Here is a 25,108-nt window from a genome sequence, read left to right as displayed (position 1 = left end):
CTCTTGGCTCATAATCTTACAATTCAAAACTAGCTCAATGCTTTCACCACTTTCTGATGGAAAGATAGGGGTACACTGAACTTGAAAATCACGGGAAAGGTTTACTGATTCCATCCTCTCTGAAACTAAATGGACAACATGCAGTGCTAAACCAGAGTTGAGAACTGCATTTATTAAACAAAGACCCACTAATGTTCATGGTATGTTTACTCCATGTAGAAAATGTCACTACACTACTTCTGAAAATCCACATCTTGAAGCCTATTCGAATAGAAAAAAAGGATATTATGTTTTTAGTAGCATAAAAGCTATGGAATATGGGCTACTTCAGTCTTTTAAGTTTATATTATGAATGACTACAACATGATGATGAGCAATTACCTCCTAATTTCAGTGCATTCTAATCTTTACCAGTTATGAAGTTTACAGAATGAAAACAACTTAATTTGTTCAAAAAAGGAAGAATTCAAGGATATTTCCTTACAATGCAGGAGAGTCTTTTTTCTCACAGGCTGTTTCAGTATCTCTAAATAACCTTTGGAGTTCATGTATGTGTTCAGGATTATCAACTCCCAATCCTGTAGCTAGGATTTCAGAGCGAATACTGTATTCATTGATAGATGTTTTCAGATCTGGAAGTCTGGTGACTCGAACCTAGAAGTGAAGTTTCAAAATAACAACACCAGGAGGCTTGCATGCACTCCACCCCTAATCTCACTAAAAGACGTTTACTTTGTTCCAAACATAATCAGTATAGAGTAATACAACTGTTTTGATACGATATACTGCTAATATACAAATGAAAATTTTATTAACATGGCATTCCCAGTATGTATGTATGTATGTATGTAATATCACACTTTACCCAAACTGGAACCCAAATATTAAACCTAATTCCAATGAATAATTTTTATTATGGTTTTTAGATTAAGGTTAAAATCTATACTGGCCTTAAGCATGCTGATACAAGTGGCAGAAGAGGGGAGCCCATGGTTACCTCAAAAAAGTCAGATACTGAACTGTTAACTTACTCCATCTTCCTTGTTACACTTGTCCAATAAAATCAGATGCCTATGACTTTGTGCAACGAGCCAACAGATTTTGTCTGCCTTCCCTTGCCACTACTGTGTGGTTCTGGAAAAATGCAACTACTAGTGTAATTCACCAACAGGATTACAGCCATTATGTCACAGGAAGAGAGAAGTAATGATGGAAACACAAAGTCATAGGCATCTGATTTTATTGGACAAGTGTAACAAGGAAGATGGAGTAAGTTAACTCATCATGTATTTCCTTCTACCTTCAAAAGTAATTTCTACATCAAATGTGCAGTACTCATGAAAGGAAGAAAATGGGAAGACTTCATGGACATTTATAAGAAAATTAGATGAAAAGTTTAATAAGCTATCCTGAGCCATCCTTCTGGGAGAAAGAGTTGAAAGGAAAAAAAATCAACAACGAAGTTGCATTACATACCACTGGATCCACCCAAATTGTATTGTTCAGAGCAAGTACTATTTTTGCTTCATGTGGCTTTCCGCTAATCTTGTAATTTATGTATCTAGTAACCTAAGTCAAAACACAAAAACAATTCTCAGAGAAGAATGATGTATCTTACAATCATGTTACGAAAAGTGGTGTTCCATGGACAAATGCCAGTTTCCAAGCCAGCAAATTTGCAAGAAACTGTGTGAATATGGTAACAATATGTCACAAATATGGTAGCAATTCTATGTACATTGGGGGGGAAAATTATTCATCTTTACATCAGACTGTCTTGCAATGACCTTGGAATCCTTTATTAATGTCCAAAATGATAGGATACTCCCCCCATTTGTTCCAAACTGGGTCTATCCATGGCTGAATGCAGAATGGGGAAGCATTCATTGTACTGTTGTGTGCTACCTGGAGCAAATTCAACTGACCTTTTCTGGTTTACAGCAGCTGAATTATGAAATCAGTGGATCTCAATGCTGATGTCATAATTTTGTATCCGGCTAAATCATTTTGCATCTACATCAGATGCTTCTCTGATTCTGTCTATTTGCTGCAAAGCACAGAACGGCTATGCAGGGCAGCTTCAGTGGATTTTCAGTCTTTTTTTTGGGGGGGGGGATCTGCAGAAAAGGAAGCGAATACCAACCTTTGCAGTGCCTAAAAAAGTAAATTTGCACATGTAAGAGACACTTATGTGTGCTTATGTTCCTAACAGAATGCCCGTCCACAGGTGTGTAGCTACTGCCCTCCACAAAAAACAAACCCAGCAACAACAAAACCCTGGAAGTAGCCAGAAGTTTGCTTCTGGTTTTGAAAAAAAATGGATTTTGAAAAAATGCTAAATGGTGCAGCCCACCCCTCTGCAACTTATTCAAAAAGATGATCTTGTTGCTCCTAGGGGATTCTATGATTCTATGAAGAGCAACCCTCTCCCCCCCCCCCCTTTTTGGCCAGAAAAAGCAGCAGGAACTCTGGAGGGGTAAAGGGACACTAAGGCCTGTTACAGACTGCCAAAATAAAGCTGCTTCGGGTCTCTTTGGAGGTAAGCTATTTAAATGATGCATGGGTCCTAAGAGTCCGGAGGTCGCACCAAAGCCACACTCCATTCCTAAGCACTGGAGTGCAGCTTTGGTGCAGCTTCCGGATTCTTAGGATGCACGCATCATTTAAACAGCATACCTCCAAAGAGACCCGAAGCAGCTTTATTTTGGCAGTCTGTAACAGGCCTAAGTACAACTTGACAGCTGCATGTGGCCACTCTTTGTCCATCTCTGCTATACAGATTATAAAAAAGACTTCGTTACAGAGAAGGCAAATTTTTATACAGTGTGCCCTTCCCACCCATGGGGGTTCAGTTCTGCCCACCCCACTGTGGATGGTGAAAAATATGGACGCTCAAGCCCCATATTATTCAATGGGTGGTGACACGTGCACATCTGTGTCAGCACTTGCTACCACTGGATAATATGGGGTGTGTATCAATCCGCAGATGATCTGATCTATGGATCACTAGCCTGCTGATAAGGTGGGCCCATGGTATTGTTAATGTGAATTTCATACTTTGCTGTTAACTAAAAACATTATAGTTTGAATTAGCAACAAGATGCATTGTTTGATGCACTGTCATTTTCTCCCCCCAAAGAAAAATATCACCTATGGGTCTCAAGCTAATTTGGAAGTGACACCTTTAAACAAACACACTAAAAGGTTTTCACATTAAAAGAATTGCCCAAGGTCACCCAGTGGGTTTCCATCGCTCAGGTGGGGTTCGAACCCTGGTCTCCTAGTGTCCTAGTCCAACGCTCAAACCTCTATACCACGTTGGCTCTCAATCATCATCTACCACAAGACAATCCAACACAATTATTTGAAAAATCATTAGATTTGCAAACAACTCACTGGCCCAGAAGATAAATAAGAGTGAACTTGCCTTTGGGTTCCAGTCTACTTCATTATCAATGGGTTTAACCCTACAGACAATGAATTCCACAGCTTGAGGGGGCAAGCTTTGAAATTGCTCTGGTAAGTAAAGCAACTTATAACGTTGAACTTGACCCATTCTGCCTTCGTCTATATACTTGATATACACTCTACAAAACATATTTTTTTCTTCTTGTGATAACACTTCCAACACCTGAATCCTGTAAGAGAATGGGTAAGAAAGGAAATGGGAAAATTGCAATTGCTAAAATAAATCAAACAGACAGTTCTGTAGGTTCCTGACCGGAAGTTTCATTTCTAAGAGTTGCTGGTGCACTTATAATGTTCCCTCCATCTGTGGCTGTCATCTTCAGACACTTCCATGCTAGAATTCCCTAAAGATGCCAGCCAGAGATGTTGGCAAAACATCACAAATAAACTCTTCCAGAACATGGCCACATAAACCGGAAAATCCCCCCCAAAACTATGTATTTTGAAATCTTTATTTGTATGCGTGTGTGTTTCAAAGTTCTTTCAAGATTAAGCATTAACTTGTGTTTACTGTTATACTGCTATACAGGCTAATGTGTGGATTTTAAAATGTTTATTGTTAAGGTTTTTGAACTGATTTTCTTTTGGAGCTGCCTTGGGTTCTATTCTGGGAGAAAGGCACCAGACAAATGAAATGAAATGAACAAAATAAACCTGTGAAAAGAATTCGCCTCATGTAATCCATATAAGGCATGCTCCTCCACTGTATCAACTGATCTGCAATTGCCAGCTTTCGTATAATATTGACTCATCTCTTCTGCCAGAGCAGTATAGGGATTCTTTGTTTTATCTACTATGCGGCCAAAGTAGTTTGTGGCATCCACGATAAAAAGAGGCAGTATCTGAAAGGGCAGAAATGAGTAACTGCATGTTTGCAGGAAATAGGCAATATATATCATTGGATTTAATGCTTATTAAAAATACAACTTTTTTTCTGGCATTATATTCTCTAACCCTGAGGTGGACAAGGTGTGTTTCATGGACCACATATGGCCCCCATGGTCATTGTTATGGTCATCAAGGCCTCCCAGGAATCATTTGTTTAAAAAAATGTGGCCCACACATGCCCTCCGAGGGAGGCATTTTTGCCACATTGTTGCTCCCTATGCAATTTTAGGTGTTGTAAAGACCTTTTTCTAAAACAGGAAGTAAACAGAAAGTGACTTCCAGTCATTTTGTCGCTGAAGAAGATTTCTTCTGTGCCTAAAATTGGCCAAGGAGGACAAAAACGGCAAAATGTCCCTCATGCCCACTAGTTGGCATCTGGGGGTATTTTTTTTATGGAGGGTATTATGGGCATGCAGTCCTCTGATCTCCTGGGTGGCACCCTGATCTCCCATAGGTCCCTACCCATGCTCTATCCACTCCCCTTCCTACATGAGGCTAATCTTTTAGGCTCAAAACTATATGTGACTGAAGTAACCCACTATTTCCTTCAGATACCCTGTAATCACAGAGGATGCAGGAGGTGAGGAGTGTAAGTTAAAGAGCAAAGGGCAAGCAAAGGTGATTTCTACCCGGCTTACCTCCTTGAACTCCAAAAGTGTTTTCTTCTAATTTGTGATGCCAGCTCACTGTCAATACAGTGGTCCCCCGGGTTACGAAATTAATTCGTTCCGCTGCCCTTTTCGTAACCTGGAAGACTTTCGCAAGCCGAATTGCCATAGGCGCTAATAGCGAAAGCCGCTTTTTGGTGCGAAATAGCGCCGAAAAGCACCAAAAGTTTTTTCGTAACCCGAAAAAACTTTCGTAACGCGGAACAGTTTTTTTAAATTATTTTTTTTCGTAACCCGGGAATTTCGTAAGGCGGTGCTTTCGTATCCCGGGGTACCACTGTATTGATATCCCAAAGCCAGGAAAGGACAATGGGATTTGGCTCTTCTCATTTGTGCACCCAGCTTTGATGTTTTAAATCAGCCCTCCCACCTCTTCCTTTCTACCCAATTCTACAAACAAAATTTGCAGACAAGGTCTCTGTATTTTATTTTATTTTTTTTACTGTATTGGGTGAGATTATGTCTGAAAGGCAAAGGCTAACTGATTTAGCTATAGCACAAGAAGCTCTTAACCCCAGCACTTTCATTGTTATGGCTAAGGTACATCTCTGTCGAAATATAGTGCAGTACAATTAAGATGCAAAAATTAAATTGCTTCACTAACTCACAGTTATATTTCCAGCTTTTGGTAGAACATCATCTGTTACTTTTCTGGGCAAATCTGCTGGTAAACTAATTCGATGTCTATCTGGGCAACGATTTTTATCCCTGTACAGCCATAAAGTGACAGAATAAACAAGGATAATGAAGTATTATAAAGCAGTTATTATATGACAGAGTTTTGCACACCAGCTTTGAAAAGACAATGTTAGATTGAAAAAAGATATCAAATGTTTCAGCTGACAACCACCATGATACCCATGATGGAAGGGAAATAAATAAACCCAAAATGACAAATGAAAAGAAAGGTAAATCAAATGTACATTAGGTCTTTAAGTCAAGTCAGAAATTCAGAAAGTCGAGAAAAGCAAGGTCAGAAACGTTCCTGGTGCTGTGGTGGACAAAAAAGAATTGGAGAATTAAGCAGAAATAGTGCGTATTGCACGGCTGAGTGGAGATGAAGCTACTGTCAAAATATTTATTCCCTAGCTCTAGAAGGTTCTAAATGATGCATTGGGCAAGTAACCATTTGTATGAATCACAGGGATCACAAAGAAGAAGCACAGATGGTTATTCCCAGAACGTCAGTCATATGCTGAAACTAAATGTTCATTTCCAGTGCTTTAATAAACACCCAAGAGTTTTCTCCCCTTTTCAATTAATGCACATTATTAGCACCCACAGGTTATGGCCTTGCACTTCAAATATCACCATATTTTCTCCAGCAGGTTCTGGAGCATACCTACATCAAATGCTAGCAGAAATGCAGGCTCCATAGAGGACAAAAAAATGTGCTTCAATGTGTTACTATAGGCAACAAATACCATTTACTTTTGTTACTTCACAAATGATCTTAACATTTTATAACTTAATACAATTGCATAACAAAGTAGCTAAATTTAATGGAACTTCAGAATTTTCTTACTTGCAAAACCCATATAATTTTAGGCAGTGACAAAGAGGCTTCCCAGTCTTACTATCTTCTCTAGTCTCCAGAACTCCAGATGTAAAATCACTTAATTCAGGTGGAATGTCGGCTGCTGTGCGTTTTAAATAATGTAATATTCCAACAGCGTGGCATGCATTATTTTCTGTCAACAGTAAGATGGATTTTGCCTTTGATTGCTCTTTTACTAGAGGTGAAACCTTTATAGGGGGAAGGAAATGGAAATTTTACTTTTGATTTTCAAAACTGACTCATGAGGTTTTACAGAGTATTATAACAAAAGGATGGGTCTAACAAATCTACATTATAGTTGTGTAGACAGCAGAAGTGGCAAGGAGAAGGGAAAGAAGCAAATGACTAATGATTAGATACCTTTTCTATTGAGTTTTGGAAATGATCAGACATGCTGTATAAGCGTGCACCAAAGATTCTTGGAGATGCAGGAAAACTGAAATGAATGACACACGTTGCATCTGTAATTCCTAAGGCTGGCAAGCATTCATCTGTTAGAACTGGAAAGAACATAGGAAAACGTATCACATAAAAACAAGTACGGTATATACTTGTCTATAAGTTGACCTCATGTATAAGTCGAGGGCAGATTTTGGGGCCAAATTATGGATTTTGATATGGCCCACAGATAAGTCGAGGGTAAAACTTTGGGACATGTAACAAAGCAAAGTTTCTAGCAGAAAAGCAAAGGCAAACAATACCAAAGAACTTACAAAATTTTAGCAGGCATAAGTGTTTGTGCTTATACTAAAGATAGGATGCATGAGAGACTAGAGGGGGAGGCAGTGATTCCAGGACAGTTTACGCTCTTACCTTTCACCAGGGAATGGTTGCTTTTTTGGTAAGTGTTAAAGTGCAGTATTGACATTGACCTGTGGATAAGTCGACTCAGGTTTTTTGGGTCAATTTTTTGACTAAAATTTCTAGACAGATACTGTACATGAGTATTAACAGTAACATATCTGTCACATGTAATAACTCTTATTCAAGAACTCAAACAAAATCCCATTTTACACAAACTCTAACTGTTAAATATCCTATAACATCAGTCATGACAAGCACAGATTCCATTTCATCTTCTGATTCTTCAGTTATGGGAAAGCTCCTGCAAAACACTTCACAGCTTTAATGTGGCAAGTTATACCTACCTTTTATATAAGAAATACTACACGGGAGGGAAACATTAAAAACAATAAAATGGAGTAACAAAGCAAGGATAGCAAACAAACTGTTCTACAGTAAGTTCTCACTCTCTTCACTTAATTCCGTCCATTAATGAAGAGACTTGATTCCATGCTGCTTTTAGTCTGAAACTAAATAATGTTATGTAAATTAAGACAGACACTTATCAGGGAAACTAAAAGTCACTATGATATTGATAAAGACCATACAATAAATACACTAAGAACAAACCCCCTCAACTTACCCAATACAATATGTGTGCCAGAGCTAAATCTTTTGTTCCACTGTTCTACAACATGAGTGACATGAAATCCAGTTTCTGGATGTATTTTCAAGCAAAATACTGAAGTGCTCTCTACAGCCTGATTACAAAGATTAAGAATTATTTTGAGCAATGTGAATTGCAGAAGAATTACAATTACTTAAGAATGCTGGAGCAGACAATGTTGTTGTTTTTAAATCAATATATTGTTACTATCTTCAGGATTAAAAGCTTGTTCATTGGTTTCTCAAATATCCAACATAATTATTCAATATATTTTTAAATTAATGTTCTCATTTATGAATGCAGGTATTCATTTGTATAACCAGCTAACATATGATAAGAGTTCATATCGAATACATATCACTTCTATGCACAGATCTATCAGCAGTAGTAAAATCTTTGTCCTTGTCCCACCCATAATTTTTTTGTACTGCTTTTGGTTTCTCCTATTGCGCTTCAACAGTACCACCCCAGTTGCTTGTCTTGCACTTCAATTCCCAAGGTTGCACTCATTAGCCTCTGTAAGAGACACAGAAACCCTGTACAGTGGACCCTTCTTATAGGCTGGGGTTTGGTTCCAAGATCCCCCGTGGATAACAAAATCTGTGGATGCTCAATTGCCATTAAATATAATGAAATAGCAAAATGGTGTCCCTTATAAAAATGGAAAATCAAAGTTTGATATTTGCAATTTATACTTTTTTTAACATTTTCAAACCGTGGATGCTTGAATCCGTGTATAAAAAATCCACGCATAAGAAAACTTTCTCTAATGTGAGCTGTGTATCTAGGGTGCTGCCAATTTTTCCACTGTGCTAAAAAAACACAAAAAACACCCAAACCCTCCAACCTCATCAAATACGACCTGAAAGGGGAATATCCTGGCACTCTAAAGCAGGAGTAAAGAAACTGAGGTCCTGGAGGTAAGTGTGGCCCTTCTTTGGTCTCAGTTCAGCTCTCTGGGGTTGCCCAGACGGTTCTAGTCCCATCTCCATGATGCCATTATTTGGTGGTTTCCCAGATTTTGTATACATTCTTTTCTTTCTAAAAAGCTGAAATACCTCTCCCAAGGGTTAACCAGCAACAGATATAAGCTAAAATACATGGATAGTTTTCCTCCTACCCTTTTGTTTTCAGCGCCATCCATCACTGTAATGCAGCCACTGAAAATGCTAAAACTAAATTTGGTCCTCAGATTGAAATAGGTTCCCCACTGTTGCTTGTGAGGGGCTTTTTCCAGGGCTCCAGTGATGTCAATTTGAGTGTTTTCTGCTTTAACAACATGGATGTTCAGATTCAAATACAAAGTGAAAATAGAGGAGGGGAAAGAGCAAGAAAAGAACACTGAAATTTTCATCTCTCAGTGGATGGAGGTTACAGGTTACCGCAGACTTCTTCCATAGAAAAGACAGTTTATAGTTTTATTGTCTACCCCAGTTTTAAAATATAGTTACTGGTTCACTGTCAAGGGACCATATCTTTCCCAACAATCACGAATTCTTACAAATCCTGTCAATTTTCACAAGAGAGGCCATCTATTAGAACCTCTGATTTTTTTTCTTTTAAAAGTCTGTATTTTTCAGAGAGAAAAAAATACCTTGTAAACAGCATCTATTTCTTTTACAGAACTTGTGAAAATCAATGTCTTCTGAGCATTAGTAGGAGTAAAATCCATTGTTTGAAGTAAAGTTGAGATTCGGTTACATTCAAGGCAAACCAGTACGACCTAGAAGCATAAGTAGTTCAAAATTGTCAGATCTTGTCTTAAATAAGTCTTATTCTAGAAAGCCAGCTTTCATTTTTGCCTCTTACATTAGGAAATAAATATATATATTAGTTTATGATTTTTTCTATAGTGGTAGGAGGTCATTCTCTCTGCATGGGTTTTGCTTCTAATTTCACACAAAGACAAGCAAAAAGGGGAGAAAATACAACTAATTTCCATTATTACATGTCCCTCTATAAAGGGAAAGCAACCTTCACCACAGTCACAGCTGAGAAAAATTTGAAAAATGACAGACAAGATGATGGGAGACCTGGATAGGATAAAAAAGTGGCCTTTAGTTGTATTACTGTCTACACTGATCTTTTAAAAGATGTGCAAACACCAAAAGACCCATTAAAATTGCTCTTTGCAAGATGGAGATGGCTGCACATTCTTTGCATCCACAAATTAATACAAATTATATTAAACAGTTATGAATTATTTAAAAAGCCACGTTACTTTACCTGCTGTAGTTTCCCATATATTGCAGCTTCTTCCAAGGATGTGATCACAATATATGGATCATTCATGAACTCTTTAATTAAATATTCTATATCTTTGATCCAGCGGCTTCCAACAGCAACAATTTGTTGCGGCACAAACTCCTTCCCTTCAACATTCAAATTTGTTTTGTAATATTCTAATATATTAAATACCTATCAAGACAGGAATTAACCATTATCATTACTTTCCACTTTTCTCAAGAGTGTAATACTATAGTTCAGTTGCACAGATATGAATGGAAAACAGGGCAACATCTTTGACTAATTGCTATTTTAACATGAGTTAGATCTGCGTGGTTCATGCAGCAACATTACCATTTCCCAGCTCAACACTTGCTCTTTTTCCCTCTTACTTATCGATATGCACTCAATTACACAGAAAGGGAATCAAGTTGTAACAACACATATTTCAGGGGTGGATAAGATGTAGCCCTTGAAAGATTGCTGTTGTCGGGAGAGAACTGAAAGTTGGGAGAGAAGGATATTTTCATCAGCTCTAACTAGTAGAGCCCACAGTGAGGAATAATGGGACTGGCAGTCCAATGTTTCAAGAGCTGAATTTTATCTAACCTTTCTATATCTGGAACAAGTGGCATAAAATGCAGTTGACTTTTGGCTAGGTGTGTGAAAGCTTAGCCTAGTCCAAACACTGCTATATGGTCATTAGAAGAGTGCACATAGAACCACTTTTCTATCATGAACAAAATCCACACTTACTTGATGGCTGGCTTCAGAGAACAGTACATCAGCTTCATCAAACACAAGATGACACAGCCTAAGGAACAGTAAGCTATCATATTCAAGCAATCGCAAAAGGCTATGTGGAGTTGTTACAATTACTTCACCTATAAAATTAGAAAACAGTTACTACAATTTTGAATTAACAATTTACCCATGTGATCTAACTAAAGTTACTATTCAGCCCCAATACACCTGTGGTGAATAGTTCTTCAAGGGCTATACAAAACCTAAGAAAAACAAAACAAAAAACTATTATCTGGATTATGAAAAAGTTCCTGGTTTTGTCACCTAGAAATAAACTGTATTCACAGTGCACAATGTCTATTAAAATCATTATCAGCTAAAACAAAAGCCTGTACAGCTACAAAGATGCTAAAATAATAATGTTGTCTTCATATTAACAGATATCAGTATTTGCCCAGGTATGTTGAATCTTCCTGATGTTCCTTCCTCCCTGATCCCCAAGGATTTTAGAATATTTGCATATACATGATATATCCTGGAGATAGGACCCAAGTGTAAACACGGAATTTATTTATGTTTTGTATACACCTTATAACATAGCCTGACAATAATTTTATATACAACATTTTTACTAATTTTGTACATGAAATGAAGTTTGTGTACCAACAGAAAGCAAAGGTGTTAGTATCTCAGAGACTAAGAGCCGAAATAGACGGGTGGAAGGGGCAGCTTGAAGAAAGCTTGAATCCTTTCTGAAGACGGATTGGGCCTGCAGCAACGATACTCCGCGGCCCAAATCTGCCTTGAAGTCACCCAAAAAAGGAGCTGCAAAAAGCCGTGTTCTGGAAGAGGTTATTCCTGATGTTTTGCCAGCATCTGTGGCTGTCATCTTCAGACACTTCCCTGCCAGCATTCTCTGAAGATGCCAGCCACAGATGCCAACGAAACGTCAGGAATAAACTCTTCTAGAACATGGCCACATAGCCCAAAAAAAAAACCCCACAAAAAAACTACAGTCATATGGTTTACAATACTGTGAATGTGTGCTGCTTTTCCCCACATGGTTGTGTGGGAATCAATACATTTGCAAAACTACCTCTGCCCACTCTGCTGCCATGGGATGTGTCCTACCTGATTGGATGTAACCCTTTCTTTGTGGAGCTGGTACAAAAGAAGTAGTGAATACTTCCTCTTTCCCCCTCCACAAAATGACATACATGCACATAAACCCAGGTTATGCCCACATATATCAGCCACAGGTTTTTGGCCAATCCTTTCTTGTTTCTATACAAAGGGTGATAAGGTTCATGAATGTGCTATGTAAATAAATTAAGGTCGCATTTGGTCCTTGCAATAAGGAGCAAATCTTAAACAGAAAACACTGAGAGGAGGTTGCAGTCTTTGTCATCCATGGAATCACATCCCAGTATCCAGCCAGGGAGAATAACTCATACTCTACATAACATTTGTGCATTTGCTGGCAGTGTGATGCTCCATCTGGTGGTGATAAATTACTATTGCTGTCATGCCATGACAGGAGAAAGAGGGGGACAGGATATTAAAACAAAGGACCACCTCACCCACCCCCACACAACCCCTATCCATTCCCATGATGAAAAGAAATGCATAAAAGAGCATGGGAACAAACGATAAACACCTGTTGTCCAAAGCAAGAAAAAATACCAAACACAAATAAGGGGGACTTAGGAGCGAAACAGACCACCCCTTTCGAGTGGACTGCTGGCACCCTTTTCAGCGCTGGATCAGGACTGCAGTAACTACACGCTGCGGCCCTGATCTGGCCTTTCCCTGATGCTAAAAGGAATAGCAAAATACCACTTCTTTTCGCGCTGGGTAAAAGGCACCTTTGCCACCCAGGCAGCACTTTCTGGCGCTCTTTTGGCACTGCACCATCTGGACGCAGCAGCAAAGGAGTGCTGTGACGCCGCCTGCCATGCAGTTGAGTGCATAGCATGACAGCAGCATCAGGGCAGCGTTGGGGAACATGTTGGGTGGATACCACACCCCCACTCTGCCCTGATCTGTACAGCCTCTTAATATAAGTTTATATGGTACAAAGGAATAATATATAGTAGAAGCAACACAATATGCTACTGAAGTTAGACTAATGTTTACCCTTTTTTGCAAAACTAAAGCATTCCTTACAGTACCAATATTTTCCATCTGTAGCAGTGAAATTCTGTAAGAAATATTTGGTTACAATAATAGCATACTGTTACTGCATTTTATATAATGTTACAGTCCTATAGTCCAGATGTGGTTATTCATTAATTTATTCTTATTTTCAGTGTAACAAATGTCATGTTTTACTTACATACTCTAGGAATTTTCATACTCTTGATTTCTTCTTTGTTCATTCCCAGTAAGAGCAATATTGGATGAAGAGGCCTGGAGCAATGACTGTACTTCTCCAGAAGCTCAAAAACTAGTTCTGCTTTCCTTTGTCCAGGACAAATGATTAATGCTATTGGCTATATGCGTACATAAAACACATTACAATAACATTAGATAAGACTTGAGCTTTTACCGTACATCATTATAAAAAATCTACTGTTTAGACCAATACGCACCATCCAAGATTCTTAAACACCTATAGAGAAAACAATTGCACTGCAATTTAGAATGATATGTAATCATGTGCATATTCTATGTACCTTCAAGTCACCTGTTGACTTATGGCAGCCCCATGAATTGCATAAGGTTTTCTTAGGCAAGGAATACTCACAGGTGGTTTTGCCTGTTCCTTCCTCTGAAACTGAATCATGCAAGCCCTCCACATATTGTTGACTACAAGTCTAGCAGCACAAGGCAACAGAATCAATGGTAAAGAATACAGAGGGAATACAAAATCTGGAGGACCACATGATTCTCATGCCAGTTCACAATCTGAGCTGCACATTTCATTTGGAGCTTATTCCATGTTTTCAGTACTTTTGCTCCTAGCTTTTCTTCGTTTCCAGTTTGCTTGCTTACATGTTTGCATTGTTCCATTTACCATCTACCAGCAGAATGGATACAATCTGATAGTGAGGACTGAGGGACTCCTTTGGAATAGATGTGGGGGGAGGAGGACTGCTGGGGGAGGGAAGAGAGGGGAAGTTTCACTGGACAAATAAAAGTTCACTTATGCAAAGCTGGATATCAATCCTTTGTTTGAAACCTGAGAAGTATTTATTCAAATAGAAGCATTCTCCTTCTTGGATTAATGTTTTACTGCACAATTTAAGGGGTTAATCTTGACGTCTGTTGGTCTAGTTAGCTTCAGACAACTTGGGGTCACATTCAAACATTTACTGTTACTGTCTGTAACTACTTTGGCAAGCAACTGACTGGGCTCATCCATTTTTGTAAGAAGCTACAGTTATAAACACTTCTCTGTTTCCTAGCATTTTAAGCAGCTGTATAGGGATCATTATAAAGGGCTTAACTGCTTTGTCAAAAGTGAAGATATCTGCTACCTCACTGGGTTACAGCCACTATGACTGCTATGCTTTAGAATAATGTCTTCAGACAAATGACATAATCCACATGTTCTTCTCTTTCAGAGGCCATGCACAATAAAGCACACAACCCACTTCCCCAAAAGTAATCACAGAAAGAGAGTCATACATATTTGCTTAAACAATCTTACATTTTGTTACAGAAATTAAGGAACCCTCTGAGCATACACTGAATATTACACTTACACCATTCCTGGCTGGTAAAGATAGGTAGCAACCTTTTGACTGCAGAAATGTAATAATTGGCAGCAGATAAATAAGTGGGTCATTTTCAGGACAGATGACTACTGAATCACAACCACGAGCTATTGCTGGCCAGGAATATGACTGCACATGACTGGGACCTACAAAATGGTTCCTCAGAAGATCCTGTCAGAAACAAAGGCATATATGTTTGATATATCCGTGCATATAAGATAATCAAGGGTTCAGTTGTGATAAAATCAAGCTACAATATGTACACAGGCTGAGTTTTTCTGTTAACAAGGTGTTTGACTATTCAAAAATGTAAGTGGCCTGCTACTGAAACTCCCCAAAACCCTCTTTTGTATACACTGTTCCTATTTGATGTGTATAAGATTTACTGGATCACAGTGTAGTCCTCTCAGGGAGATGCGTATGTCAGACAGGGTAGGCACTTCAAAATTCTGTATATGAAAAATAAAACATTATTGGGGGGGGGGGGGAGTAGCATCAACTGTGATCCTAGAATTGTGTCAGGAATTATTTACAACTGTGTTATAAATGAACAGGTTGTTTGCCTGCAACTGTGGTTCTTTGAGTGCTCATCTTTGTCCTCACGCAACCTGCCCTACATCTCCTCTTCTCAGGTCCCTCGTCTACAATGGACTTCGAAACTGAGGAAACAGTAGCTTGGCAAGCTGGAGCATGCATGCTGGAGTAGTTGGTGGGTGCAGGTTATTTCTGCCAAGTTACTCAGCTCTGGGATGTTTCCATGGAGTTCTCTGCGCAGACGCATGCTGTTGCCATACAGCCCCTTGGAGTAGTAGTAGGTGGTGTGTCATGGGTACCAAAACAGAGCATTCCATGGCAAATACTGAAGCAGCCGGTCCCATGGAAGTTGTTAGTGTCAACATCTTCCATGTAGAAGACAGCTTCAGTTTCACTTGCAATTTAGAGGCAGTTATAAATTGGGTAAGTTATAAAATTTAGCTGCTATGGAGTCTGGATGCATCGTGGCTAGTTTGGACCACTTTTCTCTGACCACATTCATGAAACCTGAAGGGAAAGGAACACTGGAGGAAGAAGGATCTGGTCTGGAAAAAGATTAACTATTACTCTGAGGCAGATCAGGACTTCAGGCTGGCATGGAACAGAAGGTCAGAAAACAAGCTTGCTCCCTCCTCAATATGATAGTCCTTCAAATATTTAAACAGGGCTATCATATCATGTCTTAACAATCTCTTCTCCAGGCTAAACATACCCAGCCGCAAAAAAACAAAACACAACAATTAAACAGAAGACAAGAAAAGAGGGGAGTGGGCTGGCTATTAAACAGACTTTATAAAAAGAAGCCTCCTTGTCAAAGGCTTTGTCAACTGAGATATGCCTGTATTCCAGAAGAACAAGTGTCACTGTTACTATGTCCTGGCTTGAAAAAGTTGCAGTTGTCAGTATTTAAGAATTTATATCAGAGATAAGACCCCCTCTTTTTTATATAATATGATGACTATTACCTTTTTTAGAGCAGGAAACAGTGGTGCATTTTCAAGAGATGAGCATGGTTCAATTTTATTACTAAGAACAACTGGAATGTGTGTATTAATATTCAGTTGAGGCTCCTAAAAGTGAAATATCAGAGTACTGTTATATATGATACACACAAAGGCTGTCATTTAATATTCTATTACATGGAAAATGTTTTGTCAGCTTTTTTTTCTCCTTTAAGAAACATACAACCAACCTGTGCAGGTTAAGATATCACGGAAGAGAAATTTCATGTATTTCATAAACACAGTATTAAGATTCGGAAAGATAAGGTTATAAAAAATGGGCAGGTTGCGTACCTTAACTGCAGTTCTTTGAGTGGTCATCTGTGAACTCACACAAATGGTAGAATTCAAAGACATAGCCGTGTTAGTCTGGAAAATCAGTATGCAAAGGGATCTTGTAGCATCTTTGAGACTAATTGAAAGAGAGAAGCTGGTAACATAAGGTTTTGTAGACTTGAGCCTACTTTCTCAGATGCATGGATCTATCAAAAATGGGTTATCCTGCACCTGCACAATGCATCTTTTAAAACATTCTAGAGCATTACATAAGTGTTTTGGCAGCTGTCCCACTCACCTCTAGTACCCCTATATAAGGGTCTTCTCATCAAAACTGTCAGTTCCATGGATTCTGATGCAGCATGACATGATGAAGGGAGGATGGGCGGGACTGTGTGAATTCACAGATTAGAATAATAGAACTACAGTTATAGGCATGCAACCTGTCCTTCTTCTTTATGGTCTCTATGACTCACACATGACTTTGGTATCGGGCCCTAAATCAGAGGATGGAGGTTCTTGTAGCCCCCCCAAGAACCTCTTCACAAGAGGATCAAGGAAGCAGGAAGACTTCCCAAGCAGCTGGAAAGTTGCAGATATTGCAGTGAGGTAACACTGAGTCAATGACAAAGACAATCCCTTGGAAGACAACACAAGCAGAAAATCCTAATTGGCATTGATTTCTGAAGAAGAAATATGAAGAGGGTTCAAGAAACCTTGAAATTTCTTCCACTTTTAACAGTATTATTTTTATGATGATGATGATGATTACTGTTTTTAATATTACTGACAAAACCAAAGGTCTATTTGAAGAATGCAGTTTCTACTGATGCTGGAAAAACTGGTGGGTTTGGCTGGGAGCACCATGTAAAAGAGTGCTGGAGGTGGATAGGGCTACCCCCAAAACACTTACGTAATACTCTAGATGGTTGCAAAAGATGCATTTTGCAGGTGCAAGCTAACCCAATTGTGTGAGTCATAGAGACTATGAAGAAGAAGCTGAACTGATTCAACTTTCAGGTAACAAATGCTAATGCAAGCTCATATTGTTTCATTAATTCAGCCTTCCTATACTATCAAAAAAAAAAAAAAAAAAAAAAAAAAAAAAAAAAAGACCTGATTAGTTAATAGATCTGGAATCAAACAAGATTTTGTAAAATTTAGCCATACTTTTATCTTAGGTAAAACGTTTATCAATTCAGAAACTATTTAGACAAGACAAAATATTTTAGAACATCTGGCTGCATATTAATACCAATGTAACAATATTAAAATGTGGTTTTATGTAAAAATCTATGAAGCAGTTCATTTCTTGGAATATTATTATTATTGTTGTTGTTGTTGTTATTTTCTTATATCCTTCCTTTCTCCCAATATAGGGACTCAAGGCAGCGATACAGTACCTCTTCCTCATCTTGTCTGTTCTTAGATTTCAAAGGCTCAGGGTTTAAAAACTGAAGAAGCCTGAAAACATAAAAGAAGAGGTTTTTCAAATATAAAGCTGCTATAAAGGTCTAATTTTTGCAAAGTCACTTGCACAGAAAATAATTTGGAATGTAGGACAGCAGTAAGCTAAGCCTTGATCATTTTTGTTCAATTGCTAAATCAAGCATCTGACATTCTACAGTCTCCAGTTTCTAAAGCATCTGACTTTCTATCAGGGAGTTTCAAATCAGTTAACTGCAAGCATGCTGGTTTTCTTAGTTCACATTCCTCCAACTGTCTACTTTCTGTGTATATGAACTCTGTGTATGTGAACTTCCCCACCCAGGTTCCATTCTGTCCACAAAAACCTCTTGCTCCCTAATATGCTGAAATGTACATACTGGAGTCTCCAGTTGCTGGACCTTCTCTTCCAACAGGGCTACCAACTTGCCCTACATACAGATGAGGTTACCCACATCCACTGGCAAGAACAGAAACATATCACAGCTGTTACAAGTGACTACAGCAGCTCCCTCATTATTCATGTGCAGCAGACTTTGGTAGGCACCAAAACAGGACGCTTGAGCATCCCCCTCAAACTCCCTTGATAAATACCCATTTTCCAAGCCTGCTCGCCAAGCTCTATGGCCAATCTCCAGAGACTGAGACTGCAGCAATATAGAAAAGCTACTGGCTGCTAATTCCTCCCCCATCCAAGTCTCAACTTACTGAGCAAAAGCTCCTCCTCCCTGGGAACAGGTGCTTAGGAAAGAGACCTGGGGCTATACCCAACAGAGTGCTAACAAGCACACAATCACACCTCCACTCAGCTCACACAAACCAATTAACCTTGACCCAATGGACAAAAGGTTTCCAAACTACAATATAACATCAGATACTATTGCTCACACAATCAAGCTTCCACTAGGTTAAAAAAAAAATGAACAGCCTTAGCCCAACTGACCCTTACCCTTGCTGCAACAAACTCTCCCAAAAGATTCTCTGGGACTGGAGAGATTTAACTCCACAGACCCATGCTCACCTTCTTCTGTCTCTTCCACTACACCCATTTCCAAGCCTATATCACTGGTATTCCATTACTGCCTCTGTGTGATAGGTTGCTTCTGCTGCAGTTCTGCTTCTCTGCAATTCATGTGGTGTGAGTGGATGTGATTCCACTCCTCTCCCTGCTGATCGATGGCACCAGCAACACCTTCCTGAAGCTGTTTGTTGAGTGCACATTCAAACAGCAGCTGGCTTCAGGAGGTAATTGGCCTACATGAACACTTGTTGTTGTCCCCCCTCCCGCCACAAAACACAGGCCTGTTGTGCAGATGTGAACACACCAGCCTTGCACTTTGGGAGGGGAGCACCAATCACAGCTGCCAACGCCATCCTGAAGCTTCTTGTCTATATATATTCACACAGCACATGGCCTTGGGAGGTGGTTGGCAGTCTCCATCGCTCGTTCCCCTGCCCTCCTGAAGGTAGTGCTTGGCAGTGTGGAGAACAAGTCACATAATCATGGATCGCCAAAGCACTATCATGGAGAAAATTGTGATAAGAAATGATGCCAAACTGGTATGCTTCCATTCTTAAATTGGCGCTACTGTGGTGGGATCACAGGCTGTTGTGATACAGTCCAGAGGTAAAGGAAAACTTACTTCATAGTAATGTTTTCTTCATAAAGATTTTCTTTCCTCTCCTTTATACAAGTAGTTTTCTCACATGTGGTGCTAGAATGAAACACATAATTTAACAAAACCTTAGTCAAAAGAAAATAGTGGCAAATATACAATGACTGCATGTAAAATGCTGTACATGATGGCTGTTTTCTTTACATTATTAATTTATTTTAAACCCCTGCTTGTTCCCCAGTGTCACAGTATTTCCAGTTTCTATGCATGGTTCTGTAAGCTGGACAAGTGAAGAAAGCTGAAAGGGGAAAAAAATCAACTCATTTGAATGTGGTGCTGGAGAACCACATTCTATGGACTGCTAAAAAGACCAATAAATGGGTTCTAATACAAATCAAGCTGGAATTGTTGGTAGAAGCCAAAATGACTAAACTAAGACTGTCCTATTTTTGACATATCATGAGAAGACATGATCCATTAGAAAAGATACTAATACTTTGCAAAGAAGAAGGCAGTAGGAAAAGAGGAAGACCCCAATGCAGGTAGATAGACTCAAATCATAGAAGCCAGAGCCCTCAGTTTGCAAGACCTGAGTAGGATGTGTAATGACAGGGTGACTTGGACCAATCAGTAATTTTGTATTCATGGCTTTAGTTTAACGAACTAGGTTCAAACATTTGCCTATTTAAGAAAATAGGAAGAAAAGATATACCTGTCTGTTGGCAGATCTGTTACAGAAACTGTTATACCTCGTTTGAAGGGAGGAATAGTCATCACAGCACCCTAAGAGAGTAAACAAAAATATCCCAAAGCTTTACTCTTCTTGATTTAGGAAGCAGGCAATATTTATGATTCTAGATGAAGCTACTTCATTTCTGAAACTGGTCAGAAAAAGACAAACAAAGGCTTGTTACAGACAGCCAAAATAAAGCTGCTTCGAGTCACAGTGGAGGTATGGTGTTTCACTGATGCATGCGTCCTAAGAGTCCAGAAGCCACACCAAAGCCACACTCCAGTCCTTAGGGCTGGAGCGTGGCTTTGGTGCGACTTCTGGACTCTTAGGATGCATGCATCATTGAAACACCATACCTCCACTGTGACTCGAAGCAGCTTTATTTTGGCTGTCTGTAACAGGCCAAATACAGTATAAGGCAGACCATCTAGCACTGATGCTATTTTTTTTACCTTGCCAACACAATCAAAAGGATTGTACTGGGTTGTTACTTAATTCCTCTTTTGTGGTATCAGCACATTTTGTTCACCAAGGACAAGCTGTGAAGTTTTGAATTGCTAAAAAAAACAACCCACAATTGTACAACCTAAAACTCCTAAAGGTACTAGCAACTTTCTGAACTTGGACACTAAGGAGGATCAGCCTTGTTACTACTTAGATGGGAGAAAGCCAAAGACTACTAGGTAGTGTAGGCTATATTTCAGAGAAAGGAACTAGCAAAACAACATTTGAGTATTCCTTGCTTATGAAAACTATATGAAATTCATAGAGTTGCCATAAGTCAACAGGCGACTTGAAGGCACATACACTGAGAATATTCACCATCATTAAAACTGATGCAAAAACAACTATACACACAGTCATGATAATTCTGCACACGGTTTTAAGATGAGCTGAATTTTACAGTAATCAATATGATGTGCATGCACCAATCATGAAAATGTATTTGAAAAATAGACAAGTACTATTGTGTGGGAATAGATATTCCACTTCTATTTTTAAAGAGATGCATGATAACAGAAGAGGTGTACGTAAGAAGTGTAAATCATAAGGCCCATTTACTTGAACAGAGTCCCCCCCCCCATATTCCCAAGGACATGTAAGGTAACAGTTTTAGGACTATACCACGAGGCTAAAAAGCAGGGCTTTAACGGGATAAAAGTGTATTTGGCTGGTACGTATCATATGTTGTTATGTCCCGCCTGCTGCCACCCTGTTAGTGTAGCATACATCTGATGGGCAAAACCTATCAATGAGCTCCCAATCTCACTATTATAATATGGGTATTGTAGGGTGAAAACCTTCTTCACTTCAATTCAGGTATTACACCAGTCAAGTGACAAGATGACGCTTGAGTCTCCTCTTCTCCTATCCCCAAAGCAGGCTAACTCTGTGCCTTAGCATGCCAGAATTTTCTTGTATTTTTATCTTTGCTGTGCTTGCGTAACTACAGCAAAATGATAAAATAAAATAAAAACTATTTTAATTGTTTATCATCTTTTTTGCCATTTATTCAACAGGCTACTGTCAGTGGTACTTGCAACTGGGTTCAGACCTAAATGACTGATGATTTCTGTTCATTTGAGGCAGGCCACTGATATTGTAAACATCTGACAATATTTAAGTTTCAGCTGAGAAGAAAGTTATGTTCAATACTCCAAGATTCACTTACTTTACTATATGAGGCAGTTTCTGGTAGAATGTTGCTTGTTGCTTTCTCAGCAGGATGAGCTAAAGGAAATACACAATTGAAGTGTAGGAGGTTTCAGTAAAATTTCTTACACACAACGTATTTATGATCTCAAGTAACAATAAACAAGACATCGACCTCTACATATTATTCCTCATGCAGGATGTAATTATTTGTAAAAGATGTAATTATTTTTAAAGATGTAATTATTTTTAAAATTCCACAGAAATGTCCATATTTAATGTTCATGTCCAAATGCAACAACTGGTTAAAATTAATAAATCACAAGTGATAAAAATTTATTTCAGGAACCCTCAAAAGCTATATTTGATGCTTTTGTTTTGAACAGCAGAAACACCTATCATATCAGTTCATGCTTCAGACAATGGAGGAAGAACACAAAAATTGGAAGATACTCCTCAAAGGATGACTCTGGAAAAAGAACAGGACCTGAATTTAATGGCATTACTTCAATGTTTTTCAGCATCACCCATGTCGGCAACACTGTTTTTCCGAAAGAAGAAACTTTGTGCCTAGTCAGACCTAGATCTGGAAATCATGCCATATGAGCAGCTGCTTAGGGAATTGGGTATGTTTAGTCTGGAAAAGAGTAAGGGGTGACATGATAGCCCTGTTTAAATATTTGAAGGGATTTATTTATTTATTATTTATTTATTTAGGTATTTATATCCCGCCCTTCAGCCCTAATGGCTATCAGGGCGGCTTACATTTATTATTATTTTTAACCAGACAGTTCCCTGCCCGCAGGCTTACAGTCTAAAAGACACGACACAAAAGGAGAAGGGAATGGTGAGGGGGGAGGGGATCAGGTCCAGCATTCTTCACTCCCTCTGAGGCCTGGACCAAGGCAGATGGACCGGAGGGAGGGCTCTGCTTCTTCCAGGCAGGCCTGGTGGAGCTAGCCTGCCTCTCTCCCCTTCAGGATGGTAGCTGAAGGGAGGGCTGGTCCTCTTTGAGGAAGGCAGTTGGAGCTCACCTGCCTCTCTCTCCCAGATGGTGGCTGAAGGGAGGGCTGGTCCTCTTCGAGGAAGGCAGTTGGAGCTCACCTGCCTCTCTCTCCCAGATGGTGGCTGAAGGGAGGGCTGGTCCTCTTCGAGGAAGGCAGTTGGAGCTCGCCTGCCTCTCCCCTTCCAGATGGTGGCTGAAGGGAGGGCTGGTCCTCTTCGAGGAAGGCAGTTGGCGCTCGCCTGCCTCTCTCTCCCAGATGGTGGCTGAAGGGAGGGCTGGTCCTCTTCGAGGAAGGCAGTTGGCGCTCGCCTGCCTCTCTCTCCCAGATGGTGGCTGAAGGGAGGGCTGGTCCTCTTCGAGGAAGGCAGTTGGAGCTCGCCTGCCTCTCTCTCCCAGATGGTGGCTGAAGGGAGGGCTGGTCCTCTTCGAGGAAGGCAGTTGGAGCTCGCCTGCCTCTCTCTCCCAGATGGTGGCGGAAGGGAGGGCTGGTCCTCTTCGAGGAAGGCAGTTGGAGCTCACCTGCCTCTCTCTCCCAGATGGTGGCTGAAGGGAGGGCTGGTCCTCTTCGAGGAAGGCAGTTGGAGCTCACCTGCCTCTCTCTCCCAGATGGTGGCTGAAGGGAGGGCTGGTCCTCTTCGAGGAAGGCAGTTGGAGCTCACCTGCCTCTCTCTCCCAGATGGTGGCTGAAGGGAGGGCTGGTCCTCTTCGAGGAAGACCATTGAGGATGAAGCAAGCTTGTTTTCTGCAGCTCCAGAGACTAAACCATGGAGTAATGGATTCAAGCTACAGGAAATGAGTTTCTATGTAAACATTAGGAAGAATATCTTGACGGCAAGAGCTCTTCGGCAGAAGAACACACTGCCTCAGAGAGTGGTGGAGTCTCTTTCTTTGGAGATTTTTAAACAGAGGGTGATTGGCAGCAGTGCTTTGTATATTCCAGGATGGCAGGGGGTTGCACTGGACGGCCTTCGTGATCTCTTCCAGCTCTGTGATTGTATGATTCTATGTGAAGTTATGTCAGGATTGGGTTAATTCTGCCATGATTCTGTCCTGATTGACATGCTGTCATGACTCTGCTGATGGATATGATGTCATGCTTCATGCACAATGTTGTGCTTGTTTACATACTAGGATTGCAACACAACAACTGAGCAACAGCTAAGTATCCACTTCCATTGTTTACTATTCCTCACAAACTATAATTTTACTTCAGGAACAGATTTGCCATACTCACACACTTCAAGAGCCTTGGATTCTTCAAGATTCAGCAACTTTGGCCATAGAATACTGGCAGGACTGAGGTTCTCTGTGGCTGAGAGAGACTTGTGATTTAACATTTTGGGAGTTTGGTCATTCATAATACGAAATGTTCTCTCATTTGTCTCATAACAAGCAAAGTTCTTAGCAATAAGATCATCATTCACACACACCTATAAAGTAAACAGATGTCACAGATTTGAAAAGTTAGCATAAATAAGAGAAATGAAACATGTAACAATATAGTGCAGAAGACCAATAAAACATGGAATCAACTTGAAATAATGAGGCTGCAGCAGCACTTTAAATGATCTCCCATATGCTGAAGAATACTGACTACAAGCATTATGAAAGCACACCATACCAAAAACTCTCTAGCTGCTGCTCTATACATGAACTCTGAAAGAAACAACAGTTTGAAATAGCTTCCTTGTGGTATTTCTAATGGGCCTTTAGCTGCAATTCTAGATTATCACAGTGGTCAAAGCACAGACATTTTAAGCAGCTTCTTTTCACTTTTAGGGGATTGCACATGTGCACATATGCTGCAAGCCTACTGGAAGAGTATAGAAAACATATTGATGTTTCCCATGTTTCTTGAGATAAACCAGTCATGGAAGGATATGAACAGCAGACTGCTGATGCAACTATAAGGTGTGCACTTGCAATATTTGGATCACCAATGTTACACAGCAAGATTAGCACTAATTGAAGAAATGAAACACAGCTTGAAAGCAAAAGCACTAAAGAAAACTGGATTCTAATGAATGATTCAACAAAAGTGGCTGTCTGGGGAAAACAGTTCTGCTTTCAGTTAACTATGGTCCAAAACACAATGGAGAAATCATTCAGTTTGAGACTGCTT

General features: G+C 39.7%; 1 protein-coding gene across 5 annotated transcripts in view; it reads right to left on the bottom strand.

Annotated features, from left to right (window-relative positions):
- The window catches only part of TDRD12 (tudor domain containing 12), a 39,001-nt gene that overhangs the window by 6,000 nt on the left and 7,893 nt on the right, over positions 1-25,108 (bottom strand). For all 5 annotated transcript variants that reach the window (XM_089539789.1, XM_089539791.1, XM_089539793.1 and 2 more), the window contains 19 exons: positions 24,221-24,416; positions 22,000-22,058; positions 20,307-20,377; positions 19,622-19,693; positions 17,936-17,996; positions 16,221-16,325; positions 14,710-14,892; positions 13,338-13,494; positions 11,015-11,142; positions 10,259-10,450; positions 9,627-9,755; positions 8,009-8,126; positions 6,943-7,082; positions 6,550-6,770; positions 5,633-5,732; positions 4,123-4,310; positions 3,428-3,638; positions 1,477-1,569; positions 485-654 (listed from right to left, as the gene is read on the bottom strand). In XM_089539789.1, coding sequence (XP_089395915.1) covers positions 485-654; positions 1,477-1,569; positions 3,428-3,638; positions 4,123-4,310; positions 5,633-5,732; positions 6,550-6,770; positions 6,943-7,082; positions 8,009-8,126; positions 9,627-9,755; positions 10,259-10,450; positions 11,015-11,142; positions 13,338-13,494; positions 14,710-14,892; positions 16,221-16,325; positions 17,936-17,996; positions 19,622-19,693; positions 20,307-20,377; positions 22,000-22,058; positions 24,221-24,416 — 2,594 coding nt within the window. The remainder of the gene's footprint in view (positions 1-484; positions 655-1,476; positions 1,570-3,427; positions 3,639-4,122; positions 4,311-5,632; positions 5,733-6,549; positions 6,771-6,942; positions 7,083-8,008; positions 8,127-9,626; positions 9,756-10,258; positions 10,451-11,014; positions 11,143-13,337; positions 13,495-14,709; positions 14,893-16,220; positions 16,326-17,935; positions 17,997-19,621; positions 19,694-20,306; positions 20,378-21,999; positions 22,059-24,220; positions 24,417-25,108) is intronic.

The sequence above is a fragment of the Sceloporus occidentalis genome, unplaced genomic scaffold (genome assembly GCF_023333645.1).
Source record: "Sceloporus occidentalis isolate IW3139 unplaced genomic scaffold, rSceOcc1.0.p SCAF_10, whole genome shotgun sequence".
Taxonomy (NCBI): Eukaryota; Metazoa; Chordata; class Lepidosauria; order Squamata; family Phrynosomatidae; genus Sceloporus; species Sceloporus occidentalis.
This window is presented reverse-complemented; position numbering and strand designations above follow the sequence as displayed.